At 47.2% G+C, this 26,997-nt stretch overlaps 1 protein-coding gene across 2 annotated transcripts in view; it reads left to right on the top strand.

Moving 5' to 3' along the window:
• Nucleotides 1-26,997, top strand: part of LOC122915104 (two pore calcium channel protein 1-like) — a 54,893-nt gene that overhangs the window by 15,614 nt on the left and 12,282 nt on the right. Inside the window, exons 1-9 of one of the 2 annotated variants that reach the window (XM_044261639.1) lie at nt 4,740-4,814; nt 13,639-13,730; nt 14,768-14,882; nt 17,455-17,583; nt 19,435-19,551; nt 19,650-19,768; nt 19,957-20,058; nt 21,434-21,560; nt 23,547-23,748. In XM_044261639.1, the coding sequence (XP_044117574.1) occupies nt 4,740-4,814; nt 13,639-13,730; nt 14,768-14,882; nt 17,455-17,583; nt 19,435-19,551; nt 19,650-19,768; nt 19,957-20,058; nt 21,434-21,560; nt 23,547-23,748 (1,078 nt within the window). Of the gene's footprint in view, nt 1-4,739; nt 4,815-13,638; nt 13,731-14,767; nt 14,883-17,454; nt 17,584-19,434; nt 19,552-19,649; nt 19,769-19,956; nt 20,059-21,433; nt 21,561-23,546; nt 23,749-26,997 lie in introns of those variants that run through there. The other variant, XM_044261641.1, reaches the window with a different exon arrangement.

Raw genomic sequence — 26,997 nt, 5'->3', positions numbered from 1 at the left:
CAAAATAAAGATTTCCACCCTGATGGGCATTAAATTCTCTCTGGCATAAACAGACACTAAACAATAAACCTAAGAGGTTAAACATCATATGGTACAGTAGAGGGGATGTGGACAATGCAGAAAAGTAAAAGATCAGGAAAGGAGGGCAGCAGGTGTGCGGGGGTGGATTGAAGAGTTAGGTACGACAGCCAGGGCCTGTCTCCCCAAGAAAGTGGGATCTCAACAAACCCTAGAAGGGATGGAGAGTTGGGCAGGTTGGTGCTGGTGAATGAGTAACCCAGGCTGAGGGAATGGTTGGTGCTAAGGCCCTGTGGAGGGTTTGAGAATCGGAAAGAGAGACAATGAGACTAGAGCAGAGTGAATGAGAAGGGGGAGAAAGAGATGGGGTCAAAGACTGAGCAGGTCTTGCAGGTGCACTGTCTCATAGATGAGTTGAGATTAACCCTCTATCATCAATGATGTTGTCTTTACCCACATATTCTGATGACTGCATTGCAGTGTTTAAAATACTGTACAAATCCCATGTGATTCGAGGAGATGATTGGCAAATAGAATTAGGCAGAATCCTTGGGTTAAATACAGACTGACTTTTTCTCAACTGAAACTACCTAACAGCTACTTCTATACAGAGCGGAGCAGAATGATAATTCCCAGCCTTTGTGCCAGTAGGTCTGGGTTTGTGATCCCAGTGTCCCTACTTTCAAGCTGTGTGAGCTGGGCAGGTTGGTTCTTCTTTCTGAGCCCGTTTCCTTGGTTCCAAAGTGGGGATATGGTAATTACTATACTGTCATGGTACAGTACATGGTACATGATAGTACCTATCATGGGCTTAATTGTGCCCCACCTCAACCAAATTCATATATTGAAGTCACAGCCCCCAGTACCTCAGAATGGGACCCTATTAGGAGTTGGGCCCTTAACAAATAATAAAGTGAGGTCACGAGTGTAGGCCCTATTCCAGTAAGATTGCTGTATTTGTATGAAGTAGACATTGGGAGGCAGACATGCACAGAGGAAAGACCAGGTGGGGACACAGGGAGAAGGTGGCCATCTGCAAACCAAGGACACAGGTCTCAGATGAAACCATCCCTCCAACACCTTGATCTTGGACTTCTAGCTTCCAGAATTGCAAGAAAGCAAATTTCTAATGTTTAAGCCCCCTCATCTGTGGTATTTTGTCATGGCGGCCCCAGCAAACTTACACCGTACCCCAAGGGTACTGTTATAAGGTGTACTTTTTGGTAACCAGAGTCTAAAGGCTGTGCTTTCTAAGTTTATTTCATTCTTTCCCTGCAGATGTGCATTCCCCCACCAGCAGTGACGCTACCAGGAATAGACATTCTCAGGCACAATTACCAGAATTTAAATATTTTTCCATTACAGAAAATATTTTTTCGTTCAATTAGCAAAATTGTTATTTAAACTCCATCTTTACATCCCTGTTGATTTTGCTGTACGCAAACACCTGAAAGTAAAATAGAAATATAGTTAAAAATGAAACCTTGTAGGAAAGTACACAAGGAAAAAGTCTCTCCCTCCAAGCTTCTGCTCCCCACTGTGTGCTCGAAGGTGAGCACCGATGACAGTTTACTTATGTATCCTCCCAGGAACTTATTTTATTCATTTATTAGAAAGTATGGGTGGCTCAGTTGGTTAAGTGTCTGCCTTCTGCTCAGGTCACGATCCCAGAGTCCTTGGATCAAGTCCCGCATTGAGCTTCTTTTTCAGCAGGGATCTTGCTTCTCCCTCTGCCTGCCTGCGGCTTTCCCTGATTCTGCTCGCTCTGTGACAAATGAAGAAATAAAATCTTAAAAAAATAAATAAAAATAAAAAACTTCTACAGAAGATACCAAACCCTCTGGAGGGTACTACTCTCCTTCCCCATTTAATATCTTACAGATTTTTTCCTATCAGCGATACAGATCAACTGTCTTCTGTCTCCCGGGCTGCATAATTAGCTCACATAACTCTAAGTTCAAAGGTCAGATGGTTCTGGGGAGGAAGGGGCCAAAAGTAGTCTTTCCACGCGGCCATCAGAGACCTGGCTGCTGTGTCGTCTGCAGTGTCATCTCCACCCGAGACTGGCTGCAAGATGCTTGCCTGTGGCTTTTGGGAATACATGTTTTTATATTTACATTCATAGGACAAGGGGAGGGGAGACAGCGAAAGCAGCCACTCCTTGTGGACCATAGCTTCTTGTAGGCAGGCTGAGCTACTACGGAGACTGATAACTGTTGCCAGGAAAACACCCTGCATAGATTGGCCTAGGCAAGTAGGATCATCCTCTAGAGGGAGAGGGGTTTGAGGCCTGACTGAGTCCAGGTTCCCGGGTGGTCATGGTAGGCTGGGGATCAGCAGTGTCTACAGGGTAGGAGTGGTCTCATTTGCACAGAATTGCATGCAAGCATGTTCAGGTGTGTGCAGGTAAAGGAAAATGTAGAGAAGGTAGTTCATCCAAACTGGCTAATAGTTGTTTCAACTCTTTACAATGTATACAATTACATTGTACCAAAATAAAAGTCCTTTTAAAATTCTTTAAAAAGACCTGCCATAAAACAACCATTCTGTAAGTCATCGCTTGCGATAGAAATAGAATAATTGCCTTTTTTCAAAGGCGTGCAGAGTTTTATGGTGATCTTCACAATAAACTTTTTTTTTAGAAGATTTTTGTTTATTTGGGAGAGAGAGAATGCATGCACAAGCTGAGGGAGTGACAGACAGAGGGAGAAGCAAGGTCCCTGCCGAGCAAGGAGCTGGACTCGGGACTTGATCCCAGGCCTCTGGGATCATGACCCAAGCCAGAGGCAGATGCTTAACTGATGGAGTCACCCAGGCGTCTCTCACAATAAGCATTATAGGAATTATTTCAGACATCCTGTAGACATGGGTCACTGAGTACAAGCTGGTGTGAATTCTGCTTTGCCATTTCATCTGCTTCCCATATGTCTGCCCATTCCGGAAGTGAGGATTCAAAGATGAAAGTTTCCTGCCCTCTCCTCCACCAGGTGCTTGTCCTAGTGGGGTGGGACAGCATATACAAATAGAAGAACTGAGGCACCGTGTGGTTGTTTTCATGAAGAGCATGGGACCACAGAGAGGAAGTGATCCATTGGCTGGAAGTGGAGGAAGGGCTTTGCAGGGGATGTGATATTAGTACTGTGTGGGAATAATCAGAGGAGGTGGGCGGTAGCAAACCCAGTGCCTGGCATGCCCATGAAAGGACTGGAGCTACATGGTGTTCTCACAGCAGGCCAGACTCGTGTCTAGAACTCAACTCTGGCATTGAAAGACAGGCTGGTGTCCTGTATTCATTTTCTATTGCTGTGTAACAAATTGCCACAAATTTAGGAGTTTAAAGCAACATCTTTTTATTATCTCATAGTCTGTAGGTCCAAAGTCCAGCAAAGCATGGCTGGACTCTATGCCCTGAGTCTCGTGTGGCTGAAATAAAGGTGTGGGCAGGGCTGTGTTGCTTTCTGGAGGCTGGGGGTTGGGGCTGGGGTCACAGAATTTGCTTCCAGCTTCATTCAGATTGTTGGTGGAATTCAGTTCCTTGCAGTTACCCCTCTGTCTTCAAGGCAGCAGCATCCTGGCCAGGCACATGGAGCCCAGCCTGGGCTTCCAATCTCTCACCTCCCCTTCTGCTTTTCTCTGATGCTTTTAAGGGCTCTTGTGATTCCATTGGGCCAACCTAGATAATCCAGGAAATTTCTGTGTTTTAAGATCAACTGATGAGTGACCTGAATTACATAATTTAAATCTCTTTTGAGGAGTAAAGTAACAGATTCATAGTCCCAGGGGGTAGATGGGCAATCTTCTGGTGGGTGGGGGGCAGGGGAAGAAGTGGGGCAGGGTTCTGCTTGCTACAGTTCCTGAGTTGGACCTTGGAACACTTAAGAGGATACCACGCTTCCTGCTGGGTGACCAGGGCCAGTCCCAGCCCTGCCAGGCCTCCTCTTTCTCTGAGAAGGGTCAATGAAGTTGGTTGGTACTGGGCCCAGGGCCCCTTGCCATGCTGGCCAAGGTTCATCTAAGAATTGCCCTCAAGAATTTTCTGTGTATTGTTATAATAAGTTCAGGATCAACTTTTTAAAAAATCAGAAACAGTCTCATGAAAATCTGCATTTTTGCTTTCTCTGGAAAATGCATCAGTTCTGGCAACAACAACTGGGGGCACCCTCGGGGAAGGGAGGAGGGGCAGCGCACCCTCCCCAAAAGTATCTGCCTTAGGAGGCCCCACTGAGTTCACACACACCCCCCCCGCCCGGGGTCTCTCTAGGACGGGGAAGGAACCAGCATTTACTGGGACCTCGCCAGTGGCAGGCACTGAATATATATGAACGAATTTAATTCTCAAAACAACTATTTTACGGTGCTTCCACGGCACAAGGTTGGGGCCTTATCCCAGGGTGGCCTCCTACCCAAGCCGCCCCTAGCCGGAGCTAGTCCCCCGCTGCCCCTCGGCTGCCCGCCTCCGCCCCCGCCGGCTGGGCGTCCCCGCCCCTGGCTCCAGAGCGCGGCCGGGAGGCCGGGCAGGGAAGGGGCCAGAGCCTGGAAGCCCGCCGCGCCCGCCGCCGCCGGTCCTCCGCCCTCGGGGCCGCCGCGGGCCGTCCCGCCGTGGTCACGTGAAGGGCCGAGCGGAGCGCGCTCAGCCCGGGCCTCCGGGGGCCCGAGGACAGAGTCCGCCGCGGCGGCCCCGACGCTCCCGCATCCCGACCCGCTGCGCTGCCGCCGGGGAGATGCCAGGGGCTGGCCGAGCCGCTGGTGTGCGCCGCCTGCGCCCGCAGCCCTCGGAGGAGCCGCCCGCGCTGGAGGTAAGGGGGCGACCGCGCTCGCAGGACGTCCCGAGGGCTGGCGGCGCGCGCCGACGGCAGAGTCTCGGGTCCGGAGCTTTCCCTCCCGGCGCGGCCACCCGCGGAGCTCCCGGGTTGAGCGCGACCCCGCGCGAAGCCAGCGCTGGTTGCTGGGAGTAAGGGCCCGGTGGAGGGAGGCGGGCGAGGAGCACCCTCCCGCCCTGGGGCTGACTCCGTCCTCTGGGCCGCGGGAGCCGTGGCCCTGGGGCTGCTCCGCTGGGAAGGGCACAGGGGCTAGAGCTCCTGGGATCCGCGCCCCGGGCCGCAGCCCTGCATGCTGGAGTCGGTGGGGGTCTGCTAAGTCCGCGCCCGCGCTGCCTTAGCCGGCCAGAGCCGCCTCCCCGCGGGCGGGGGCCGCGCTGCAACCCGCGGCCGGGCTTTATGTTGGGGGTCCGGTGCCGATTTAGCGTGCCCCTGCGGGGTCTAGGGTGCCCATGCTCGCCAATCTGTGCCCAATGGCGGCAGGAAAACCTCCGAGGGTCCCACTGCAGGGAAACGCCCGGGAAGTCTGCGGGATGTGGGTCAGGGAGTGCTGATGCAGCCCCGGCTCTTCTCATCCCCGCGGGGCGAAGCAGATGGGCTCAGCTCTGCTCTTCATTGGAAGACGTGGAGCTCCCAAGCAGTCGTTCCCGGGCTGTTTCCTTTCTCTGGATGAGGACTCAGAGTGCAGAGAGAAGCAGAACTCCAGTTGTTGGAGTTCCTGCTCTGACCCAGAAAATCCTAACTCTGAGTGACAAGATGAGGACGGCCCGATACCTGGTGCTTTCTCCCGTTTCCCGCTCCGTAAGGTGGGGATGCTAAATCACACCCACCTCAGAGGAGTCGGAAGACCTTGTCAGTCAGGTCCCGAGCACAGTGCTTGGCCCACGGTAATGACAGCCAGGTTTCAGGCGTCTCTGGGAACATTCACGTGTGCCGCCTTTCCTTCTGGTCCCGCAAGTGTGTGGGAGGCAAAGGGTCTTTTAGTTCCTTCTCCCCCTCCTCCTTGAGCTGGCCTCTTCGGCTCTGGGCTGTTCTGGCATCGCCCCTGCCTCTTCTCAGTGGGCTCCTGTGGCCCGTTTAAGGCAGCCCACCAGGCAGGCTGTCTCATGTAGAGTTGAAAATCCCTACCTGGTGCATTGGCCTCCCTCTTCAGCCCGCTTGTCTCTCAGAGAGGCCTGGCCACTTCCAACAGGTGAATTTGACCATGTCTCCCTAAGGTAGACGAAGCAGGTAAAGGAGAAAGAGGAGAAGGGTTCTTGGTCCCTTGCTGTGACCCAACCCAGGCGGTGTTCCCCTCCTTCTGCACTATGATGGGCCTGTGACCCCTGGAGTTTTCTGTGGCGAGAGCATCTTTTTAGATGGAGATTGTCCATGCCCTCCCCCTGTGTACTTAATATTTGTTTGTCTAAATAAGAGAAGACTGTAAAAACACACACACACACACACACACACACACACACACAAATAATCCTTTGAGCCCTCAAGAAATGCAGGGAGAGCTGAAACAGCCCAGAGTCCTGATCGAGTCCGGGGTGAGGCTTTTGGCTTAATTCATGCCTGCAGGAATCACATACTTGTGTCTCAGTATCTTTCAAAGCCCCTGGGAGCAGGCATGAAAGGCGAGGAGTCTGGTACCAGCTGGTAATTCTAGCAGAGCCCCTCATTTTCTGAGATAACAGCGATGACTGAGTCATTAAGCCAAGCAAGGCTCTGACCTAAGATGCTTCGTAGCTACCATGAAATGGTTAGTTTTGGGGCACTTAAAAAACTGCTAGTCATCGAAAATGCATTTCTACCCTCTCCGTTCAAGTGTTTTTTGTTTGTTTATTTGTTTGTTTGTTTTTTAAAAGATCCTTTTTCTGCCTGGTGTTTCTTTTGGCAGATGCTAAGGTGGCAATCCACTCCTTTGGTACTTCTACCAACACTTTCAGCTTTGAAATCGAAATAATCCAATGTCAGTGATTCTCAGCCTTACTGTGGGTTAGAATTACCTGGGGAGTCTTTAGAAATGTGTCTAGGTTCAGACCCTATTGCAGAGATTCTGATTTAATTGGTCTGAGTGTGACCTGGGTAACAGTCACTTTAAAGGTACCAAGTATGGAAAGTACAGCCAAGGCTGAGAGCCCACGTCCTGGCCACTGTTACTTTGTGATCTGTGTGATCGCCTCCTGGTATTTTGTGTGCTTCTCTTTGAATCTTCTTATTCTTTAAACTTTTCATTCAAGTCTTCGATTGCCCTGGCTTCAGGCTCTCCGTCTCCTGGTTTTCCCTTATATAGTGATTTGCAGAGAATTTTTTTTTTTGCAGGAGGAAAATGGGAGGAACCAAGAAGGCCTGGGAGAGGATGAGTTACATCAGGTAGCCACAAGCTGGACTGGCTACAGGGGCCAGGGAGGAACATAAAACCAGGGGCCTAGGTGGGAATGACTCAGCTGGAGGAGTGGAGTGGGGCTTGTGGTGACATGGAGGGGATGGCTTTTGCCAGAAGAAGACCATGGTTATCCACTTACAGTTGGCTTTGGCTCCAGAGGCTATCACAGACTGCAGAAATGGCCACAGACTCTTCCCATCTTGCATACAACCCGGTTTGCAATGAGCCTTTGCAACTACTTCTAGCAGGAGATGGAGTCAATTTCTCCAGCCCTTGAGACCATTGACCGTGAAACTTACTTTAGCCAATGGGACAGTAGCAGAGGTGACACAAGCAGAGATAGGAAAAATACTCGCATTGGTGGTTGCTCTCCTCATGCTCCTGGGAACCCTTTGACCACCAGCGTGTAGAGAGCCCTGTTTAGCTTGCTGCTCCATGCACATGGCCAAGACATGTGAGCATGGCTGTCCTGGGCCACCTCTTCCAGATGACCATACGGATTAGCTGTGTTGGTCTAGATCAGAAGGGCTGCCTGGCCGGCCCACAGAATTTGAAAAAATAATGAGTGTTTATTCAGGTGACCTGAGTATTGGGGTGGGTAGCAAAAGCATATTGAAATAGAGCCCAACATTGCCAGATGTTATGACCTTTCAAAGAGAAACCAGAAGTTCGAATTTTTGTGTAAGCTCCAGTTTTTAAAAAAATGTGAATTAGTAGCCAGCATCCATAAAGCAATCTCTGGGCCAAACAAAACACATCTTTAGGCTGCCCTTGGCCTGCAGGTTGTTGGTCTTTCTGCACTGAGGGACAGGAGGTGTTTATACTAACAGCTAACTGCCACCTCTTCTCTCACGGTCTCACCATGGCTGCCATGGCCTAGCTTACCCTCAGCAGCTAGCTGTTTCTTCATGGGAAATGCCCACAATATACTTTATAACCCCAGCTTCTCTTGGCAGTCTTTCTGTTTGGAGAAGGGAGCTGCTGGTATTGTCAGTCTTCATGGAGAAGATGAGATTTGAGATGGCCCCCCATGAAGGAAAGTTCTAGAAAGAGTACTCCTGGTCTTAGGTGTGGAAGTGGGGCCAGTAGTGGGGCAGTGGACAATGTGCCCACTAATTTCATCCAGAGAAGAGGGCTATTGCAGGGAAATGAGGGAAACAAAGTTGGAGAGTGGGGAGATAGTGGAGCCCCTAAATGCCAAGTTTGACATTTGATTCTGCAGGAACTCTAGGCAAAGAGAAGTAAGTCACTAGAAGCTTTTGAATGGGGGTTGCAAAGGAAAGCAGTGACCATTTCTATTCTGGGCATCATTGTGCCCATAACTTATGGGAGCAAAGAAGGGAGGCAGAGAGAGACAGATAGAAAGTATAGTGCTTGTAGTAGCAGATGGAAAAACTGATATGAGAGAGAATTTTCATTAAGATTTACGGTAACTTCTTTTTATCTTAGGTTGTTGTTAGTTAGGTTAATTTTCTTATATAGCTAAATGAGACATATCAGCATTTTTAAAAAGCACTTTTATCAACAGCTTTGTCAAGGTTCTTGTCTGACTTAAAGGTATCTGGAATTTCTAGTCATTTATTCCTACACTGGGGGGCTTAGGGAAGGAACTTCCTTGCTTTCTCCTGAAAGCTTCTGGAAATGATCATTCTCTACTCTCCTGCACTTTCTCTGCCCTCTCTCCCTAAGGGACTCTAAGTTATCCACCTTTCTGCAGAAGGAAGGCTTACAGGGTTGAGAGGGTACACAAGGGTTGAGGAGAGAACACAAAAGTCTTAAATACATTTCAGATCTTGGGGAGAGGGAAGGGTATGTCACAGCTAGAAGAAGAGGACAAAAAGAAAATCCAGAAAAGTTCAGTTATTGCCCTAGTGCCATGAGAATACAAAATGTACAAGAAGCAGTAGTAAAGTGGCCATATTTAGGCCAGTGATTTTCCATCTTGCTTGCATGTTGGAATTCCATGGGAGCTTTACAGATTCATCCTGAGTCTCATCTCCTTGAGACTCTGATGCACTTGGTCTGGGCAACAGGATCTTTACCAGCAAAGCTTGGAAGGTGGTGGGAGGTGCTGTGGGTGTTCAGAACTGCTGTCCTGGCAGACACTGGTGCCTCCCTGAGGCCGGGGCTGCTGTCGTGGGGTGCAAAGCCATCCATAAGCTGTGTCTGGGGAACATTGCTCTTTGGTTTTTGCTTGTTTTCATGGTAGATAGGGGCAGTGGTTCGCATGTAAACTTGAAAGTGTGCAGTTTTGAAAGAGCATGTCTGACACAAGCCACATTCTTGGGTTGCATGAAAATGATTTGTTTTATGGAAAGATCCAGATGGCCTTAGTACTAGTGAGAACGGTCATTGCAGTAGTTTGCCTGCGGAGAGTACTTCTTCCCAAGCAAAGATGGGCAAGAGCCTTAGAAGTTGCACAGAAACAGGATGGAGAGAAGGAAGACAAGTAGGCACAGAAGACCGAGCAGGTGGGATTTTAAAGAGAGAGAGACAGATGTCAAAAGTGGACTAGGTAGGAATGGGAAAGCTTTGAAACAATGTCAAAGTAGATTGGCTGTTGTGAAAGTGTCAGCGTATTTCAGCATAGCAGGCATGAGTTCAGGTGGCAAGGGGGGTTTGGAAGAGGTGCCCTGGTGCTTATATTATTCAGTGTGGGGATCCTGGTTAGTGGTTGAGGGAGGTAACTCCCAGGGCCTGGCTGGCTGAGGATTGCCGCTGAGCATTTTTTCTGTTCTCTACCTGGAGGGCATGTGGATGGTATATCTCAAATCTGTGCTTGTCAAACTGCTCGTTTATGGACAAACCTTTTCACTGGGACTGGGAGAATGTTAGTAGCATCATCTTTTAAAATTGGTAACACTAGTGGCTTTAAGAGATTTTGACCTGAAAATAAATAAATAAATACATACATATATATATATATATATATATATATATATATATATATATATATGATTTTTATTTATTTATTTGACAGAGAGAGAGAGAGAGAGAGATCACAGGTAGGCAGAGAGACAGTCAGAGAGAGAGAAAGAAGCAGGCTCCCCGCTGAGCAGAGAGCCCAATGCGGGGCTCAATCCCAGGACCCTGAGATCATGACCGGAGCTGAAGGCAGAGGCTTAATCCACTGAGCCCTGACCTGAATATATTTTTTAAGGGCCTTCATATTATAATTTGTTGCTGTTCCACTACAGTCTTTAGGGGGCTTAAGGGAACTTTCTTAAGATTAGTGTGCATTCACTTAAAAAAATAAACTCTGTTGATGCTTGCCATTTTCTATCTCAAACAGATTTCTAAGTATATCCTGGGAAACCCTAGTGTTCCTCGGTGTTTGAGATGTTCAGTGGAAAAATAATTGGCATTAATAGATTGCCTACTAAAATATTTTTTAAATATGAAAAAGGAAAATGTGTGATGAAGTGTCTAACACATTTTTATGGTGCTTCTTAGTTTTTAAAGATTTTATTTATTTATTTATTTACTTATTATTTAGATCACAAGCAGGGGGAGGGGCAGAGGGAGAGAGAGAACCCCAAGCAGACTCTGCACGGAGTGTGGAGCCCAACATGGGGCTGCATCCCATGATCCTGAGATCATGACCTGAAGCTGAAATCAAGAGTCAGACACTGAACGGGCTGAGCCACCCACGTGCTCCCAATTCTTCTCAGTTTTTAATAACCTGCCTTTAAGAATTGCTGTACCAGCCCTGAGAAGGCCCGTGACTCGAGAGGTGACAGGTTCTTAGCGCTGTGACATCTTTGAGATTGTTGTTCCGCATCTATTTTTAATGGAAACATTCATCTTTTGGGGGCAATTTTTAACAGCTTTATTTAGCTATAATTGATAAAAACTAAACTATACTTATTCCAAGTGTGCAGTTTGGTGAGTCTTGGTAGATGAATACACTCGTGATGTTAATGCCACAGTCGAGGTAATGAACATATCTGTCACCCCTGCAGGTTTCCTTGTGCCTGTTTGCCATCCATCCCTTTCCCCTTTCCCTCCTCCCCATTCCCAGGCCACTGATCTGGTCTCTGCCCCTGTAGAGTAGCTTGCATATTCTAGTCTTTTATATACTCATATAGTAGGTACTCTTTCGGCAGAACAGGAGTTAGTTTCTTTCACTCTGCAAAACTATTTTGAGATTCATCCATTTTGTTGTGTTTATCAGTAATTTATTCCTTTTTATTGCTGAGTCGTCTTTCATGGTAGAGATATATCACATTTTGTTTATCCATACACCTGTTGTGGACATGTTGGTTGTTTCTGGTGTTCAATTGTTGAGCTGCTATGAATATTTTTATATAAGTATGACTTTGGAATGGTGTTCTAACATAACCCTCATTCTCGGGGTGGATGTAAAGTCTCTGTGTAGAATATGCTTTCTTTCTCTTTGGTAAATAACTAGGGACTAAATGGCCAAGAAACTACAAAACTGTTTTCTGAAAGAAATGCACGGTTTTCCATTCCTACCAACAATGTGTGAGAGTTCCTGTTGCCTTACGTACTTGCCAACATTTGGCATAGTCAGTCGTTAGTTGTAGCCATTGTAGTCAATATGAAATGGTATCTCACTGGAGCTTAAATAATGTATTTCCTAAATAAAGAAAGAAAGAAAGAAAGAAAGAGAAAAAGAAAAATATGTATTTCCCTAATGACTAATGATGCTGAGTATCTTCTTATGTTCTTATTTGCCATGCATACATATATCTTTTGTAGCGAAATATCTATTTTTTTAAAAGATTTTATCTATTTATTTGACAGAGAGAGGGATCACAAGTAGGCAGAGTAGCAGGCGGCCACTGTATTTTACCTACCATGACAGGCTGGAAAGCCGAGAGCCCGATTCAGGGCTCGATCCCAGGACCCTGAGACCATGACCTGAGCCGAAGGCAGAGGCTTTACCCCACTGAGTCACCCAGGCTCCCCAAGTAGTGAAATATCTATTAAAAGACTTACCTTGGGGGCGCAGGATCGAGCCCCGCGTCAGGCTCTCTGCTCAGCAGGAAGCCTGCTTCTCCCTCTCTCTCTGCCTACTTGTGATCTCTGTCTGTCAAATAAACAAGTAAAATATTAAAAAAAAAAGACTTACCTTAGTAACTAATGTTTGTGTTTTTTTAATGCAATATAACATTTTTTTGAGTTTGCAATATGAAATAAACTGAGGGAACACAGTTCTGCTGTGTCTACAGATACATACTTTTGTATATTTGTATAAAGTTTGGAATCTTTTGACCTCTTTGAATACTAGATCCATTTGCAAAATGGGCTTGAATGACCAATGTAGATTTCCATTCCAGTTCGAGCAGGAAGATGTCCTATTTTGAGGAGGTAATCCTGGAAATTGGACAGATAATCAGGTTGTTTTCCTTGTCAAGTACATAGGAAGGTCTAAATAGCTAGTCTCTACATACGTGTGCTTTATCTCATTTATACAGAATCAGAAGTGAGGGTCATCGCAAATGGGGCTCAGCTGTACTGGCCATGAAGAGATGTAAAGTCAAATCTCAAGATGCCACTTTAGCTGATTGGATATTATCAATCATTTTAAATTATATGAATGTTGGTGAGAAGCAGGAAAACACGATGCTCATGTACTGTTTAGAGGCATATCAAAGGCGTAACTTTTGGGGAAACAATTTGGTATTATCTATCAAAACAAAAAAACCCAAACACCTTTCATTCACAAGTTCAACTCTATGCTACAAAAACATTCATATGGCACAAAGCAATACATGTGTATCCGTGTGTTTTATATATATATATATTATATATATATATTCAATGTAATTGTGTTCAAACTAGAAAACAAAGGGAGATACTACCTAAAGGAACAATCATTTATTAAAAAGAATGGGATAGGTATATTTTTTTTCGTGAAAAAAATGTCCAGAATATGTGGGAAAAGGAAACTTTGTATCAGATGAAAACCATTTTGTTACTTTAAAATTATATATATGTATAGAGTGAGGTCATACCTTAAGAAGGAGTTAGCTTCAAAAGTCATCCAGAAAGGCATTGATTTATGTGTCAAAATTACCCTTGAAAAACACTCTAACCACCCATCAAGTACCCTAAATATAATTTTGTGTTTATATATTTGTGTGTGTATGTTAGTATATATATATGTTAGTATAAATATGCCATTGAAGGACATGTATATATACGATTTAGTGCTTTTTTGTTCTCATTCCCTCCTCTGAGAGCCTATATTTGAATTCAAGAAAGTCCAGCATTCCTGTGTCTCAGTCCCACTGCAGGATTCCCGGTGCCCAGCAACGTATCTGGAGGTGTACAACCAGTCCTATAATGTTGATTACTCCTGGCGAGAATGGGAAGGGCGGGGTGGGTTTCTTTTTGTACTTATTATGAAAAAGAGAAGTGTCCTTTCCTCTTCTGACCGATGTTCTCTCCCTACTTTCTCCCAAGGAGGACCAGGACCTCCTCCTGGCAGCTGCCTATGTTTCTGATGCCCAGTACAACAGAAATGTTCCCTTTGAAACATCTCCTCGGGCCATCAGGTAATGAAAGTGTTAAACTGTCACAGAGACTAAACTGTCCTCTAGTGCCTAACAGTCTTCAAGTTAAACCCAAACGGAAGACATTGTCTCCACAAACATTTTGAAAAGTCTCTAGGATATGGCACATAGATTTGGATAAAATCCTAAATGCCAATGCTTTTTTTTTTTTTTAAAGTTATAAGAACATGGTGTCTCACACATAGGAAAGCATTCAATCAACGCATTAGGGACGGATACATGAGTAAATGAGAACATCCAGAACAGGAGAGAGGGCATCCAAAGTAAACACATTATCACCTTTTCCTCTTAGGCACGGTTTGTCCTCTTAGAGTCAACTCAATGAAAAGCCTTGTTCTTTTTCTTTCTGTTGCCTTGTGATGTAATCCATATGTTTGTTCTTTTCATAAGAATCCCGCCTTTTCTTTCTCACCCTGTAAACGTTGAACTAAGACCAAGGATTTGGCTCAAAATAAGGAAAAAACATTTCTTATCATCAGGGCTCAGTGCCAGTGCCTCCCAAAGCAATGAACGCCTCATTCCTGGAAGCTTCAAGCAGGTTGCAGCCAGGGGGCGGGGGTGCTGTCCCCCGCCCATAGGAAGAGAACTGTGTGACTGTGAGATCCCTCTGAGTCTATCATGTTTTCAAGATGGGATGATGCACAATTAAACTGGCTAGGCTACCATGCCACCTCATATAGGTCACTTTAACTGAGGGTTTACTTTGTACTAGTCACTGTTTAAAGTCCTCTAAAAGTATTCTCTTATTATTGTCGTAATCACCACAAGGAAGGTTTAATCATAGCTGGAGACTGTTAAGAGACTGTCCTTTGAGATATGATAATATGTTGATTTTGTTTTCTGTTAGTATTTTGTAATGTGTGCCTTATTCACTACTGTCCCTTGCTCCTCAGAATTGAAAGGAAATGTGGCCAGAGCCATACTCTGTATTTTACCTACCATGTCTTCTAGTGGGAAGTTTGATTTCTGCTTGACTTCTGCTCCTTGTTTACAAACACCTTTATTCTTTTTGTCTTCAGACTTTACTACTTTTATAACCACTGGACAATGCAAGTAGCCATCTACTTCTTTATTTGTGTAGACCTTTCCCTCGCCCTGTTTGAAGAGCCCGCCCTGTTTCCACTGCCTTTCTTGGTAAGGATTAAGAACAAAATGGCTACCCAGACTTTGTCATTGATGAGGTGGGCCCCGTTCCTCCCCCCTCCCCCAATTTCAATACACATGAACATGATTTTATTTTTATTGCTGGGGACTGAAAGAATTCTGTTTATTCACTGAGCTGTTGCTTCCTTCATAGGCATTTTCAGTGGAGTAGAAGCTTTATTGTCTTCTGTGTACCCAGGGCTATACTGGATAGACAAATGATATTTCCAGAGCATATCTATTAAATGGCAAGTAGACAATGTCATAATATGGTAGAATATGCAACTTTACTTGCCACATTTCCAGCTTTCTTAAGTCCTAGATCACTAGCGTATTTATTGGTGCCTGGTAGTGAGTCACATAGGATTTTGAGTAATACAACCAATGAACCAGCTATTCCAGATCAGTGCCAGTAAGTAACTGATCATCTGTTCATGTTAATTCTCAGCTTGGTGCAGCTCCTGCCTCCTAGAGTAGTTGTAGCAGAAACTGGATGACTGGCAAGGCCCAGAGTATGTACTGTCTGGTCCTTTAACAGACAAGGGTCATCGACCCTAGCCTAAAGAACAGGCTTCTATTGCTTCCCATGATTCTGTGGGTAATGGGGCCCAACTGGGCAGATTTCTGGTCTGGGGTCATGAGCTGTGGAGATTGATATATGGAGGCTCTGTCGATCTCTGGGGGCTGGCAGGGGCTGCTGGCCATCACCTGGGAGCTTGCCTGGCTGGAGTTGTGGACCAGAGGGCCCTGTTGTCTTTTGCCTGGCTGCTACATGGGGCTCTAGGCTTCTCCCAGTTGGGGCAGGGGAGGTCCAGGAAGGAGCGCCCTCCTGTACAGGCACCATCAGGCTTCTACTTGTATGACACTTGCTGCTGTCCTGTTGGCCAAGGACCAGCAGGTACTGGAGCCCTGAGTCAGCAGGGGAGGACACCACCAAGAGCTAAAGACTGGAATCACAGTTCCTCAGGGGCCATCAGCGTGGTGGTGTAACAGACTTCCATACGAGCAGATGCCACAATTAATGGAGTCTCTGGTTGGAAAACTTGTGGCCCAGGGACTATCAGAACAAACATAATGTTAGCTGAAACAGAGCTGTGCATTCACAGGTCCAGACTGTCAGGCCCTCTCTAGCAAGGCCCACTTTGGACACCATGAGCCTTCCCTGGGGTCATCTTCTCAGTCCCTTGCCTCCCTTCCCAAGTCCTCCCCCTTGCAGGTGTTAGTGGCCACGGGAGCTTTGGGTTGGCTGCCTGGGTTCACAGCGCTCCTTCAGCCAGCATTTGTTCCTCCAGTCTCTAGAACCCAGTGTGCCAGTGTGTCATGCTGGGGCTTTGGCCCAAGGACAGCATTACGGAGCACATCTTATTTTGAGCTGGGGTGTCCTGGCATCGCCCCAGGCCCTTTGGTACTCCTGGTCTTGACAGTGAATCTCTAGAGCCCTTCAAGAGTGAGCAGGCTGAGGGCAAGAACGTTTGCAAGGAGCTGGAGTCTGTGTCCGTGCCCAGGACCCATGGCGTGGGGGGAGGAAGACTGTGTCACCTTGCTGCTTTTAGGGCCCAGAGCCAGCCCTTCCAATCCCTTAGGGAATCCATTCCTCCAGACCACACCCCAGACCTTTCTGTCTTCCTACCCTAACCTGGCCTTTCCCCACCTCTTTCTGCTTAGCCACCCTCCTCTGCCCATGATGCAGACTGAGTGTCCCTGGTAGGGAGGGCCAGCTGCCTCAGGGCAGTCACAAGGAAGCCTGGGCCGTGGTCCCAGACTGCCAATTAGCTGCCAGTAGGGACTTCGGAGCTGGGGTCCTTTACCTACAGAGGAGACCGTCAGGACATGGCACTGGGCTCAGTGGCCTCCATTCTTTCCTCCAACCAACCACACATAGGTAGAGAGGGCAGCATTGGCAGAGATGGCTAAGGAATGACCCACATTCAAAACATGTCTTTGGGGACGCCTGGGTGGCTCGGTTGGTTGGACAACTGCCTTCGGCTCAGGGCGTGATCCTGGAGTCCCGGGATCGAGTCCCGCATCGGGCTCCCAGCTCCATGGGGAGTCTGCTTCTCTCTAACCTTCTCCTCGATCATGTTCTCTCTCACTGTGTCGCTCTCAAATAAATAAATAAAATCTTAAAAAAAAAAAATTCAAAACATGTCTTTGGGCAGTTACTCTACTATTAGAGAAACTGAACGTCTAAGTGCCCATTCTAAATATGAATGTGAGATTTAGAGAGCCCAGAACATTCTTGTGTCTATCATCCCTGACCTGCCCTTTTCTGGGGAAGTGCCTTCTGGGTCCCCTGCCCGCTGATTCAGCCCCTCCCAGGAAGCCCTGCCTGTTGGGTCATGGGATTCATGGCTTGAGGACAGATTTCCTTGTAGGAAGAAGATATCATCCCCACCCGCAAAGAATTTGGTTGCAACTGGCAAAGAAATTAAGGGACATCAGTAATTCTCAGAGGGTCGCATCAAGGGCACTTGGGGAGTGGGGCGGTTACAAGAGGGCAAATGCTGAATTTCCAAGTGGCAGGGGTGGGGGGCTCTGTTTAGTATCTGTTTTCTGTGTGCAGGCTACCTCAATAGCAGAAGTACTCTGCCTGACTGCGTTCTTCGGGAGACTTGTACATTTTGCGAAAGTCACCCCTCAGATGGTTTTCTGGAAGGATACGAAAAACATCTGCATCATGGTAACCATAGCGGTGAGTGCTTATGATCGTGCCCTGAGGGGTTTGTGGTCAAAGGCAGAAACTATGAAGCGAACAGACCTGGTTAAAGCAACAGTGACAGACTTAGGCACAGCAAACCCCGTTTGCATGAGACAAATGCGAACCCCAACTAAAGAACAGAAAAGGCAAAATATGATGGTGAGAGTGCTGTATTTTAGCATAATGAGAGCTCTTCCAAATTAAAAGGAGGAAAAAAATAAAGACAAACTCCAGTAGTGCCAAAAATAGGTGAAGGCATCTCACAGAAGAAAAATAATGGTAGCTAAGAAAAAACATGTCCTTTCTCTAATTTAAATATATATATACACACACACACATATATATATATATTAAAACAATAAAATATGTGTTCGCCTATGAAACAGTGTTAGCAAGATTGAGAGGAAAAAGAACCTTCTACCCCACTGGCGGGACAAATAAGCTGTCTTTCTGCAAGTTCCTTTCAAAACCCTGGAGTTCCATTCCTGGGAATTTATCTTTAGGAAAGAAGGATGTGTTCAAAGATTTTAGCCCTAAGATTGGTTATGGCTGAACTGTTCATAATACTGAAACATTGGAAACAATTTGATTTCCTGACAGTAGATACATGTTATATAAAATGTGGCCCCTCCACTCAGCCTTTTGAAATAGTGTTAAAGTAGTGTTTGTGTCTATTACCAAGGGGAGGTGCTACTCATTCATTAAGTCAAAAGAACAAGTTACAATAGAGCTGGAGCTCATCTTTGTTAAAAAGAAAAAGGAAAGAATGTGTATGACATTCACAGAGAGATCGGGAGGGTATATGCTAAGTGGTTATGCCCAGAGAGGCCCCTTCAGTGATAAAAGTACTTCATAGTCAGCAGAAGAGCAGAACAGAGGTTCTGATTAACCTGCGGCTCAGTCTGCACACCTCCAAGCCAGAACTTCCACAAGCAGTGGTAGATAGGGGTCCCCATACTGTAGCTGATATGGGTTTCCCCTCCGAGTTTCTTTTGTCTGCGGCCAACTGCTCGCTAGCAGTTTCTATGTCTGTGTGTTAACACAAACATGATGAGACGACACCCTCTGCCCCACCGCTCCCCTAGCTGTTTGTTTGTGGGTGGTGCCTTAAGTCCCAACACCCAGTTCCTAGTCCTCTTAGTCAAGATTCTCTCTTCTTTCTTGCATCCGGCTTCCCCAGAGCCCCTCAGGAAGCCTCTTGACCTGTTTCCATTCTCCCCGCTTGGACTATTGCAGTAGTGTCTAATGTGACCATGCTCTGTCTCTTTGTTGCATGCCATTCTGTTCCCACAACAAGGTCCAGGCCCTGGTCACCTCTTTCAGGAGCTGCCACAGTCACCTCAACCTCAGATCCCCACCCGATAACGTGCATTTTATTTTTATTTATTTATTTATTTTTTTAACGTGCATTTTAGATGCTGCCGCTGGATTAATTCCCTGGAAGTGCATCTCCCATCACTTCCTTCCCTTGCTCCAAGATGTCTGTGAGCTCCACAGACTACACAGTGCCCTCAGTCCTGCAAACGTGTTTCACGGGGCCCTCTTCACTCTGGCTGGCCCAAGTTGCCTGCTGCCCCACAAACCTGCCACTACCTCCTCCTCAACCTGTGATGGCTCGTTTGCCTGGAATGCCCAGGTCTCTTCTTGCCTTGCTCGAAATATTTGTTGTGATTTCCCTTTACCCATTTGCTGAACCCTCAGAATATGGAGACTCTATCTCTGTACTTTTCTTATTTTTAGAAATATTTCTAAATCCGGGAGGGGTCCGTGGGTTCCACACTGTCACTTCCTATGTGTGTCCTCTAGCAGGGTGACACTGACAGTTTTGTCCCTTGTCTCTCACAGCTGACCTTGATCGATTTGATTATCTATGGTTCCCTGGAAGCTGTTAATATCCACAGCGTTCGATGGTCAAGGGCCTTAAGGCCAGTCTTCCTAATTAACTTCCCTGAAAGTCGTCAGGTAAGGATATTCCTTAGGATAACGCAAGGGTTTCGTTTTTGTTTTTGCAGAAAATGAGCTGATTTTCATGTAAATGAAATTAAATTTTGTCCTTACAGATCCGAAGAACTTTCAGAAGCATCCGGAACACTCTGCCTGACATTCTCTACGTCTTCCTCTTATTCATGTTCAGTGTGATGATATTCTCCCTTATGGCCTTGAAGCTTTTTGGGGATCGGTGAGCACACTGTTCTGGAAACTTCTGTCTGTGAATTCTCCTCTGTTTGGTTTCAGCCCGTTGGTGGCAGAATCTGTCACCAGGTGCCATCTTCCTAGTTCAGACACTCCAGGGGTAGAGTATATAAAAAACCACAGATTTATTTATGTGTGTGAGTTTCTCACTTTGTGTTTTTGGTTCCTTTTTAGGGGTCTTCGAACAGTGGAAGGCTTGCCCTACTTCACAAATATCCTGGAGATAGCATTTGAACTCTACGTGCTGGTCACTACTGCCAACAGTCCCGATGTCATGTACGTTCATCTTGACTCACGTTCCTGGGCACCTGTTACCATGATGGAATTCACTTTGTTAAAGGCGGCTGTCTCCTGACACCAGCAGGGCTGAGACAGGAGAAATAGTGATTGTCTATTTATTCATGTTCATCGTAAAAATTTTTGAAGAATGTAAAACGTTTGCACTGATGATAGCCTACCCTCTCTCTATTTAAAACTAAATTGAAGTGATTTTTTTTTTTTTTTAAACTGAAAGCAACAGGAGACATCTCTTGAGATACCAGTCTTAACTATTGGAGCTTGCTTTCTATTCTGGGACTTTTTTGAGTCTTGAATCTAAACACTAAGTCGTGTTTATAAAGGAATCATGGCTTGTTCTCCTAAACATCGATGTGCTTTTCTGGTTAAATGAAACAGGAAAGAAACGTAAAGATTAGTAGTTGGTGCCTTCCCCCTCACAATGCCAATTCTCCACACATGTGGAATTTTCTTAGGAAGAAAACATCCTGTGGTGGTTTCCCCACCCCCCTAATGTCCTTTGTATTATGGATTAACCTTGTTTGTGGAAGTAAAATTGTTAAACAGTGCTACGCTGAGTAGACATCTCTTGGGGGCCAGGGCATGGACGGGGCTCTAACTGGAAATGTCAATCCCACCTCAGGCCATACTGCGTCGGGGCAGGGGAAGGCTTTCTGTCATCTAGTTCTGTGTGTGCTCGTGACATTGACTTGCTCTGGGTTGTTGCTCACTCTTGGGTCTGGCTCAGACACTCGTGGCGAGGCGCAGTTCTGGCCCTCCGTGCGTCCTCTTGGATCTTTCCTCAGATCCTGGGTGGCCGGCCGTGCTCCCCCCAACTCCCTGTATGAAATGTATGAAATCCAATTTCCATTAAAGGTGGAGTGAGCACACATCCTGATTTATGCCTCTCGCCCTGGTGCCATTGTTAAGGGTTCCGTTTCCTTCTCATGTCCTAGGGTGGCTAGAAAATTACCTGGCCTGCCAGCAAGGCATCCTGGTGTCCGGAAGAGCCTTAAATATAAGCCTAAGCCACACTTTGATTCCTTCCTTGGTTCTGGGCAAGTCGGTTGCCTTTTTAGGCTTCAATTTTCTCATTGTGAAGGGAGGGAATGGGCTTGGGGGATCTCCCAAGTCCTAGTTGCCGTCTCATTAAGGCACTAAGAAATCAAGAAGGCAAGCTTGGAACCGGCTTTTTAGTGTTAGGGGGGCGATGGCTCTGCAGTCTCATGGCACAGCACTACGCCATCTGGGGGACAGTGAGAGAGGGAGAAGGACTTGCTGCACCATGTGTATGTGGATAGTGCCCGAGGCAGGCCTTTTGTGCGCTGGGGGCCAAGGCTATGAAAAACCATGCCACGTGATTCTTTCCTTCTAGGATGCCTGCCTATAACTTCAATTGGTGGTATTCTCTGTACTTCATAACCTACATCATCATCAATACCTACATCTTCATGTCCGTCTTTCTGGCTGTGGTCTACAACAATTATAGGAAGCACTTGAAGGTACCATGCGTGAGCGGCAGGAGGGTGGTGGCAGGGGGCTGGGCATCTGGGCTGGATCCACTGGCGAACACATTTACTTTGTACTTGAAAGTGTCCTTTTTCTTTTTGCTCCAGCCGATCTGAAGACTTCTGTGGTGTCTTGCTCTGTTCTGCTAGGTGGGGCGGTTCCTTAGCGGTCTTTGCCATGGCTCTGACAGTGCATCTGGACACTGTGGGCAGCGGCAGCCCTTGCTTTGCTCCTTGCTCTTCAGGCTTGAAGTTGTTCATGGCTCCTTGAAATGTTTTGTGTAAGAATGAAAGCTGGGGATATTCCCCAAGCCCCCAACTCCTTTTCTGCTCTCCGGCAGAAGCAGAAACTTCTTCAAGCCAATAGTTTCTGCCTGGGTACCTGCCTATTTGATTTATGTGTGGAGAATTCCCGGAGGTGTTGGGTGGGCAGAGGGTTCTGACTGCTCAGGGTGCAGGCTGCTTATTTTTAATTTAATTTTATTTATTTTTTTAAGATTTTTATTTATTTATTTATTTGACAGACAGAGAGAGATCACAAGTAGGCAGAAGGCAGGCAGAGGGGGGGGGAAGCAGGCTCCCCGCTGAGCAGAGAGCCCGATGTGGGGCTCGATCCCAGGACCCTAAGATCATGACCTGAGCTGAAGGCAAAGGCTTAAACCACTGAGCCACCCAGGCGCCCCTGGAGGCTGCTTTAAGTCCAACCCAGCACCCACTGGGATGCCTCAGCTGCATCACCTCCCCCACCCCACCCCCACCGTACACATCTCTGCTTGGTTGTTTTCTCATCTTGTAAAACTAGCTGCACAGAGAGGCTTTCCTTAAGGGAAGACATTGCCTTCTAGTTCTTGATCGTTTTGGTTCTGTTCTGAATTTTTCATTGCATAGAGATGGGGTACCAGGGAACAAGAAGAAAATCAGGGAGAATTTCAAGATTTGTGGCTAAGGAGAAGCAAGCAGGTGGTGGGGCTGAGTCTGAGATTTGGCCCAAATGGCCTTGGAAGGTGTCTGTTCTGTCCCGGTCCTGCGGAGTCTCTGCACTGTGGAGACTTGAGCTGGCCCTGCCCCAGAGGCCAGGTCTCAGAGACCCTCCTACTCTGACTTCCTCCCTCTGGGTGGAAAGAGGCTGTCCTAAAGAGCCTGGCATGCCTCCCCTTTGTCACTACTGGACAGAACTGTTGCTGTAGCTCCCCAGTCCCAACGCAGTGTTTCTTTGGGTCATCCTCTGCAACAGGGATTAGTCAGCAAACATCTTAAATGTGCTTTAGCACCCAGCACCCGTCCAAGTGTTGAGAAGTCAAAGACAATGAAGACACAGCCCACACCCCTTAAGAATTTACAGCCTAGCCATGTAATCAATGAAGTGATGATGTTATTGGGTAACGGGGTTACAGGGAACAGCAGGAGTGGCCTTCAGGTGACTGTAACCCGAGGAGGCCTGTCCAGCCTACTGTCCCTGGAAGATTCCCTGCGCCACGGCCAGATGGCAGCTCCAGGCAGGCTCAGCTGTCCTTCCTGCTCTCGACCTCTTCCTTCCGGATCACTTCTAGCCAAGTTTCACTTCCCTGACTTTTCTCCCCCTCCCCTTCTCTTTCTTGATTGACTTAATGGTAGCTCTGTCTTCTCCCTTCTCGGGGTCTCCCCGTATCTCAGCAGCACACCCGATTTCCTTCCTTTCTGGAATCTCCCTTCCTCCTGGGCAGAGTGGAGTTGGGACCAGTCTGCCTCCTGCTGTTCTGTTTCTCACCACACAGATTATCCTTCACGCGCTCCCTCCCATAGACTTGGTAAGATGAGTTTCCTTTATGTGGACGGGTTAGCTTCGTGGACCTGCGGCTGGGGAGGGATTACAGACCTTGCCTAGTAATAGACCCATCGGTGCCTTCTCTTTGGCTCGTCAATTATCTTGACTCATCTAGGGGAAAAAAACAAGACTTTCTTGAGTCTTTCTTTTAAAGACCACAATTCTGTTTTTTAAAGAACGAGATTCGCAAGCTGGCGTACCTGAAACGTCACAAAATGATGGAGGCTTTCAACATTCTGAAGGTCAAGGTGGGCACAGAATTTGTGGTGATGGAGGCCCGGTGGAGGCGGCTGGCCAGGACTGTGATGCCACACATCAGCAGTCCCCACCTGGAGCTCCTTTTGAGGATCTCCGATGAGGGACAGAAGGGCTACGTGGGTAAGAAGCCTTGGCCTCTGACATTCCTCTTCGCTGTACTTTCCAAAGTGGGTGGCTCCCAAAAGCAATTCGTAAAACAGTAAACTGTTCTTTTTTTTTTTAAATTTTCTAAAATTTGCAAATAAAAATATAGGTGGGCACCTCTGCTGGGAACAGTCCAGTGGGATTCGGGGCTTCACGCTGTGTTCTGACTGGGCCATCCCCATGCGAGTTTCAACATGTAAAGAGACTTTAAGCCCTTACCCAGTCCCGGTCATTCCACTGCTGACCATGCTTTAGGGAGAGCATCTACGTCACATTCAGTCTTCAAAAGCAAAAAGTTGAAAGTAACCTAAAGTTCAGGCACTCGTGGCTGGTCGTTATTACGAATAGCACTTCCCATCTGCTCTATGTGTGTCAGGCGTGAGCCGCTGTCCCGACTGTTTTCTGCATGTGGCAGGTACGCGATCACTGAGGTGGGGATGGTTGTCGTCCTTGTTTGTTGGTATGGAAAGTGAGACTGGAAGAGGTTAGGGAGTTTGCCCACGGCTGAGCAGCTGCAAAGCGGTGAAGGCCATCTGACTCCAATGCCTGTGCTTTTTGTCACTGGGCTAAACCGCCCCAGAATCTGGTAGTCACGTAACGGGAAATTGTGGTGACAGGATGTGAGGTGACTAAAATATATCCCAAACTCTAGAACACCCTCACGTCATCCGTTTCCAGAAGAGTCTAGATGGAAACATACCAAAAGGGAAGGGATTCCTCCAACCGGATGTAAATTTACCTGAGACAAGGACCCTCAAACAAGTCCGCAGAGCTGTGGGCCTTAGGAGGATTCCATGCAGATGGGAGAAGGAGATGACAGCGAGTCTCTAGAACTTACTCGAAGAGAGAGAACAGAGAGAGAGATGTACAGTAAGATACTGCTAAATGGGCAGAGCTCATGTCTTCCAGTGAGAGTTTGGGATCCAGGATGGAAGAGGGCCTTTCTCCTCTTGAATGAGCAGGATCTGACGTGCAACTTCCCGTGAGCCCCAAGCAAGTCTCCTCAGCCACCCCGCTCCCTGCCATGGCTCTGAAGGTCGAGTCAGGAGCCAGGACTCTTAGAGCCTGGATAATTGCCTTGGTGTCCCCCATTAGGGACGGGCAGGGGTTCCCTGGGCCATTCAGCGTCTCAGGATTAGAGTTGTGTGGATGTTGGGGAAGGGCCGCTGGTGCCCTGGGCCACCCCTGAGCACCGTGCTTCCTAAGCTGTGTGTTGTGAAGCTGCTGAAGGTCCCACCAGTCATTTTGGTGACACTTTGGTGAAGTGCAGCAAAAATCAATCCTTGGGGAAATGAAATGAAAAAGTGTAAAATCCAAGTCCCATTTTTTCATTATTAGAGTCAGCGGACATGATCCTGGCCATTGTTCTATAAGTTTCTGTATTGAGCATTTATCCCATGGAGGGTGGGGAACACAAGGACAGGCCCAGCAGTGGCCCAGGGACCACTCTTCGAGGACCACTGCTCTAGCACTTAGAGGAGAGGGTCAGGACTTGGGTCCCCTTGGATGTCCCACCCCAAAAACCGGGGTGGCAGGACTGGTCACTCTAGCCTAGGCGTTCCCAGATTTCAGCCCCTCTGTTTTTGAGAATTCTTCTTTGATTGTTTAGTACCTCTGCTGCTTCTAGGTGATTGCGACTCTGAAGGTGCTGATGAATATTTAGGGTCTTACAAGCTTTCTTTGCAGTTCCTTCTGTAAAGTGAATTCCAGGATTGGTAGTAAAAGCTGAGATGTTCCAAACCTAGGGATGGGGGCTTTTAGTCATCTTTGTCTCTGTCTGGCAGGCATGGGGAGCGCCATATACTTGGGTGTCTCCTCATCCAGAAAAGATACACATGGTCCCTAGGACATACTCATATGAATTCTTTGTTGATGAGGTCAGTCTGACTTTTGACAGTCATTTCCAAAGTGGGAGGATGAATTGCATTTCTTTGTCTTGTCAGCTCCTTCCATGTTCTGGGCTGTAAGCAGGGTAGGTCTTAAACGATGCCATTCAGCTGTGCAGGATAAATACGGAGCATACCAGACCCGAGTTTCCTGGCTCCCCTACTCATTTGGATGTATCCCTCCATGAATTCCATGAGCAAGAGGAAGGAGGGGTTCTTTGAGGCCACCACACAACTTTCTAGAGAGTGCCAGAGAAGATCTGGGTACCAAACACCACCACCACCTCTGCCCATCTGCAGAGGTTCTTTTCTGAATGTGGGTAGTGACCTTGCACAGGGTGAGGCCTGTAAGAGGTACCTAAGGAGGCTGGTCAGTGACAAAAGGGAACAGAGGAACCTGAGAATGAGGCATGGCCCAAACCTGCTGTGCTGTAGAATGTTTTCACGCTGACCAAGAATAGCCATGGCAAAGGAAACATGGCACCTGGTTGACTTGGTAACTCCTCCAGAAGCGAGAAGCCTCATGTTTTTCCAGAATGTTCTTAGGACCATTACCACCATTAGGGAAGATAGCAATATAAGTGTGTGACATCACTCAAGGCTGTGTCTGATTCAGGTTCCTCCCTTGGAGGAGGCCACACTTCTGCCAGGCCTGAGGCTTGTTCTTTGCCGGGGCATCTGTTGATGGCATCTTTCTCGCACAGCCCATGCTGTAGTAGAGCCATCATTCATTGTTGTTTGCTCCTGAAAACTGGAACGGAGCCATGGATATCCACCAGGCCCTCGGAATGAGAAGCCCTGCATGGCGTAAAAAATGCCCACTCCATCCTTTGCCGGTTGTTCTGGCTAGACCCGCTCTGCATTGGCGATTTCTTTAAATTTTCCAAACGTCAACTTCATTTCTAAACTTCAACTTAGTTTTCAAAGAAAACTTGGAGAAACATTGTAAGAAGGACTTTGTGGGAAACAGCAATGTCCTTTAAACATTCCGATTCCATCCATTGAGGTGAAATTCATTCAGTTGTATGGAGCAGGAAGTCCATGCACAAGCAGGGTTGACTCGTGGTCAGCATCCATCCTGTCTGGTTGGGGAGAGGTGCACGGGGTAGGGACCCTGGGCAGTGGGTGGGTCTGGAGAATACTAGCTTGGTAGTTGCATGGGGCCAGGCTTGTCAAGAAAGTGCTCAGTGAACTTTGGTCTAGCTGGCAGGCCAACTTGCTGTGGAAGCTGTGGGTCTGAGTGAATCTCTGAGAAGGGGCAGGGAAGGAGGGGGTGCAGAGAAGAAGATAGGGGCTTGAGGAAGGGTGTGGATTACACCCAGCTTGGAAGCTTGGTAGA

This window comes from Neovison vison, chromosome 8 (assembly GCF_020171115.1).
Source record: "Neovison vison isolate M4711 chromosome 8, ASM_NN_V1, whole genome shotgun sequence".
NCBI lineage: Eukaryota > Metazoa > Chordata > Mammalia > Carnivora > Mustelidae > Neogale > Neogale vison.
The sequence above is the reverse complement of the archived record's forward strand: the minus strand, read 5'-3'. Positions and strand labels throughout refer to the sequence as shown.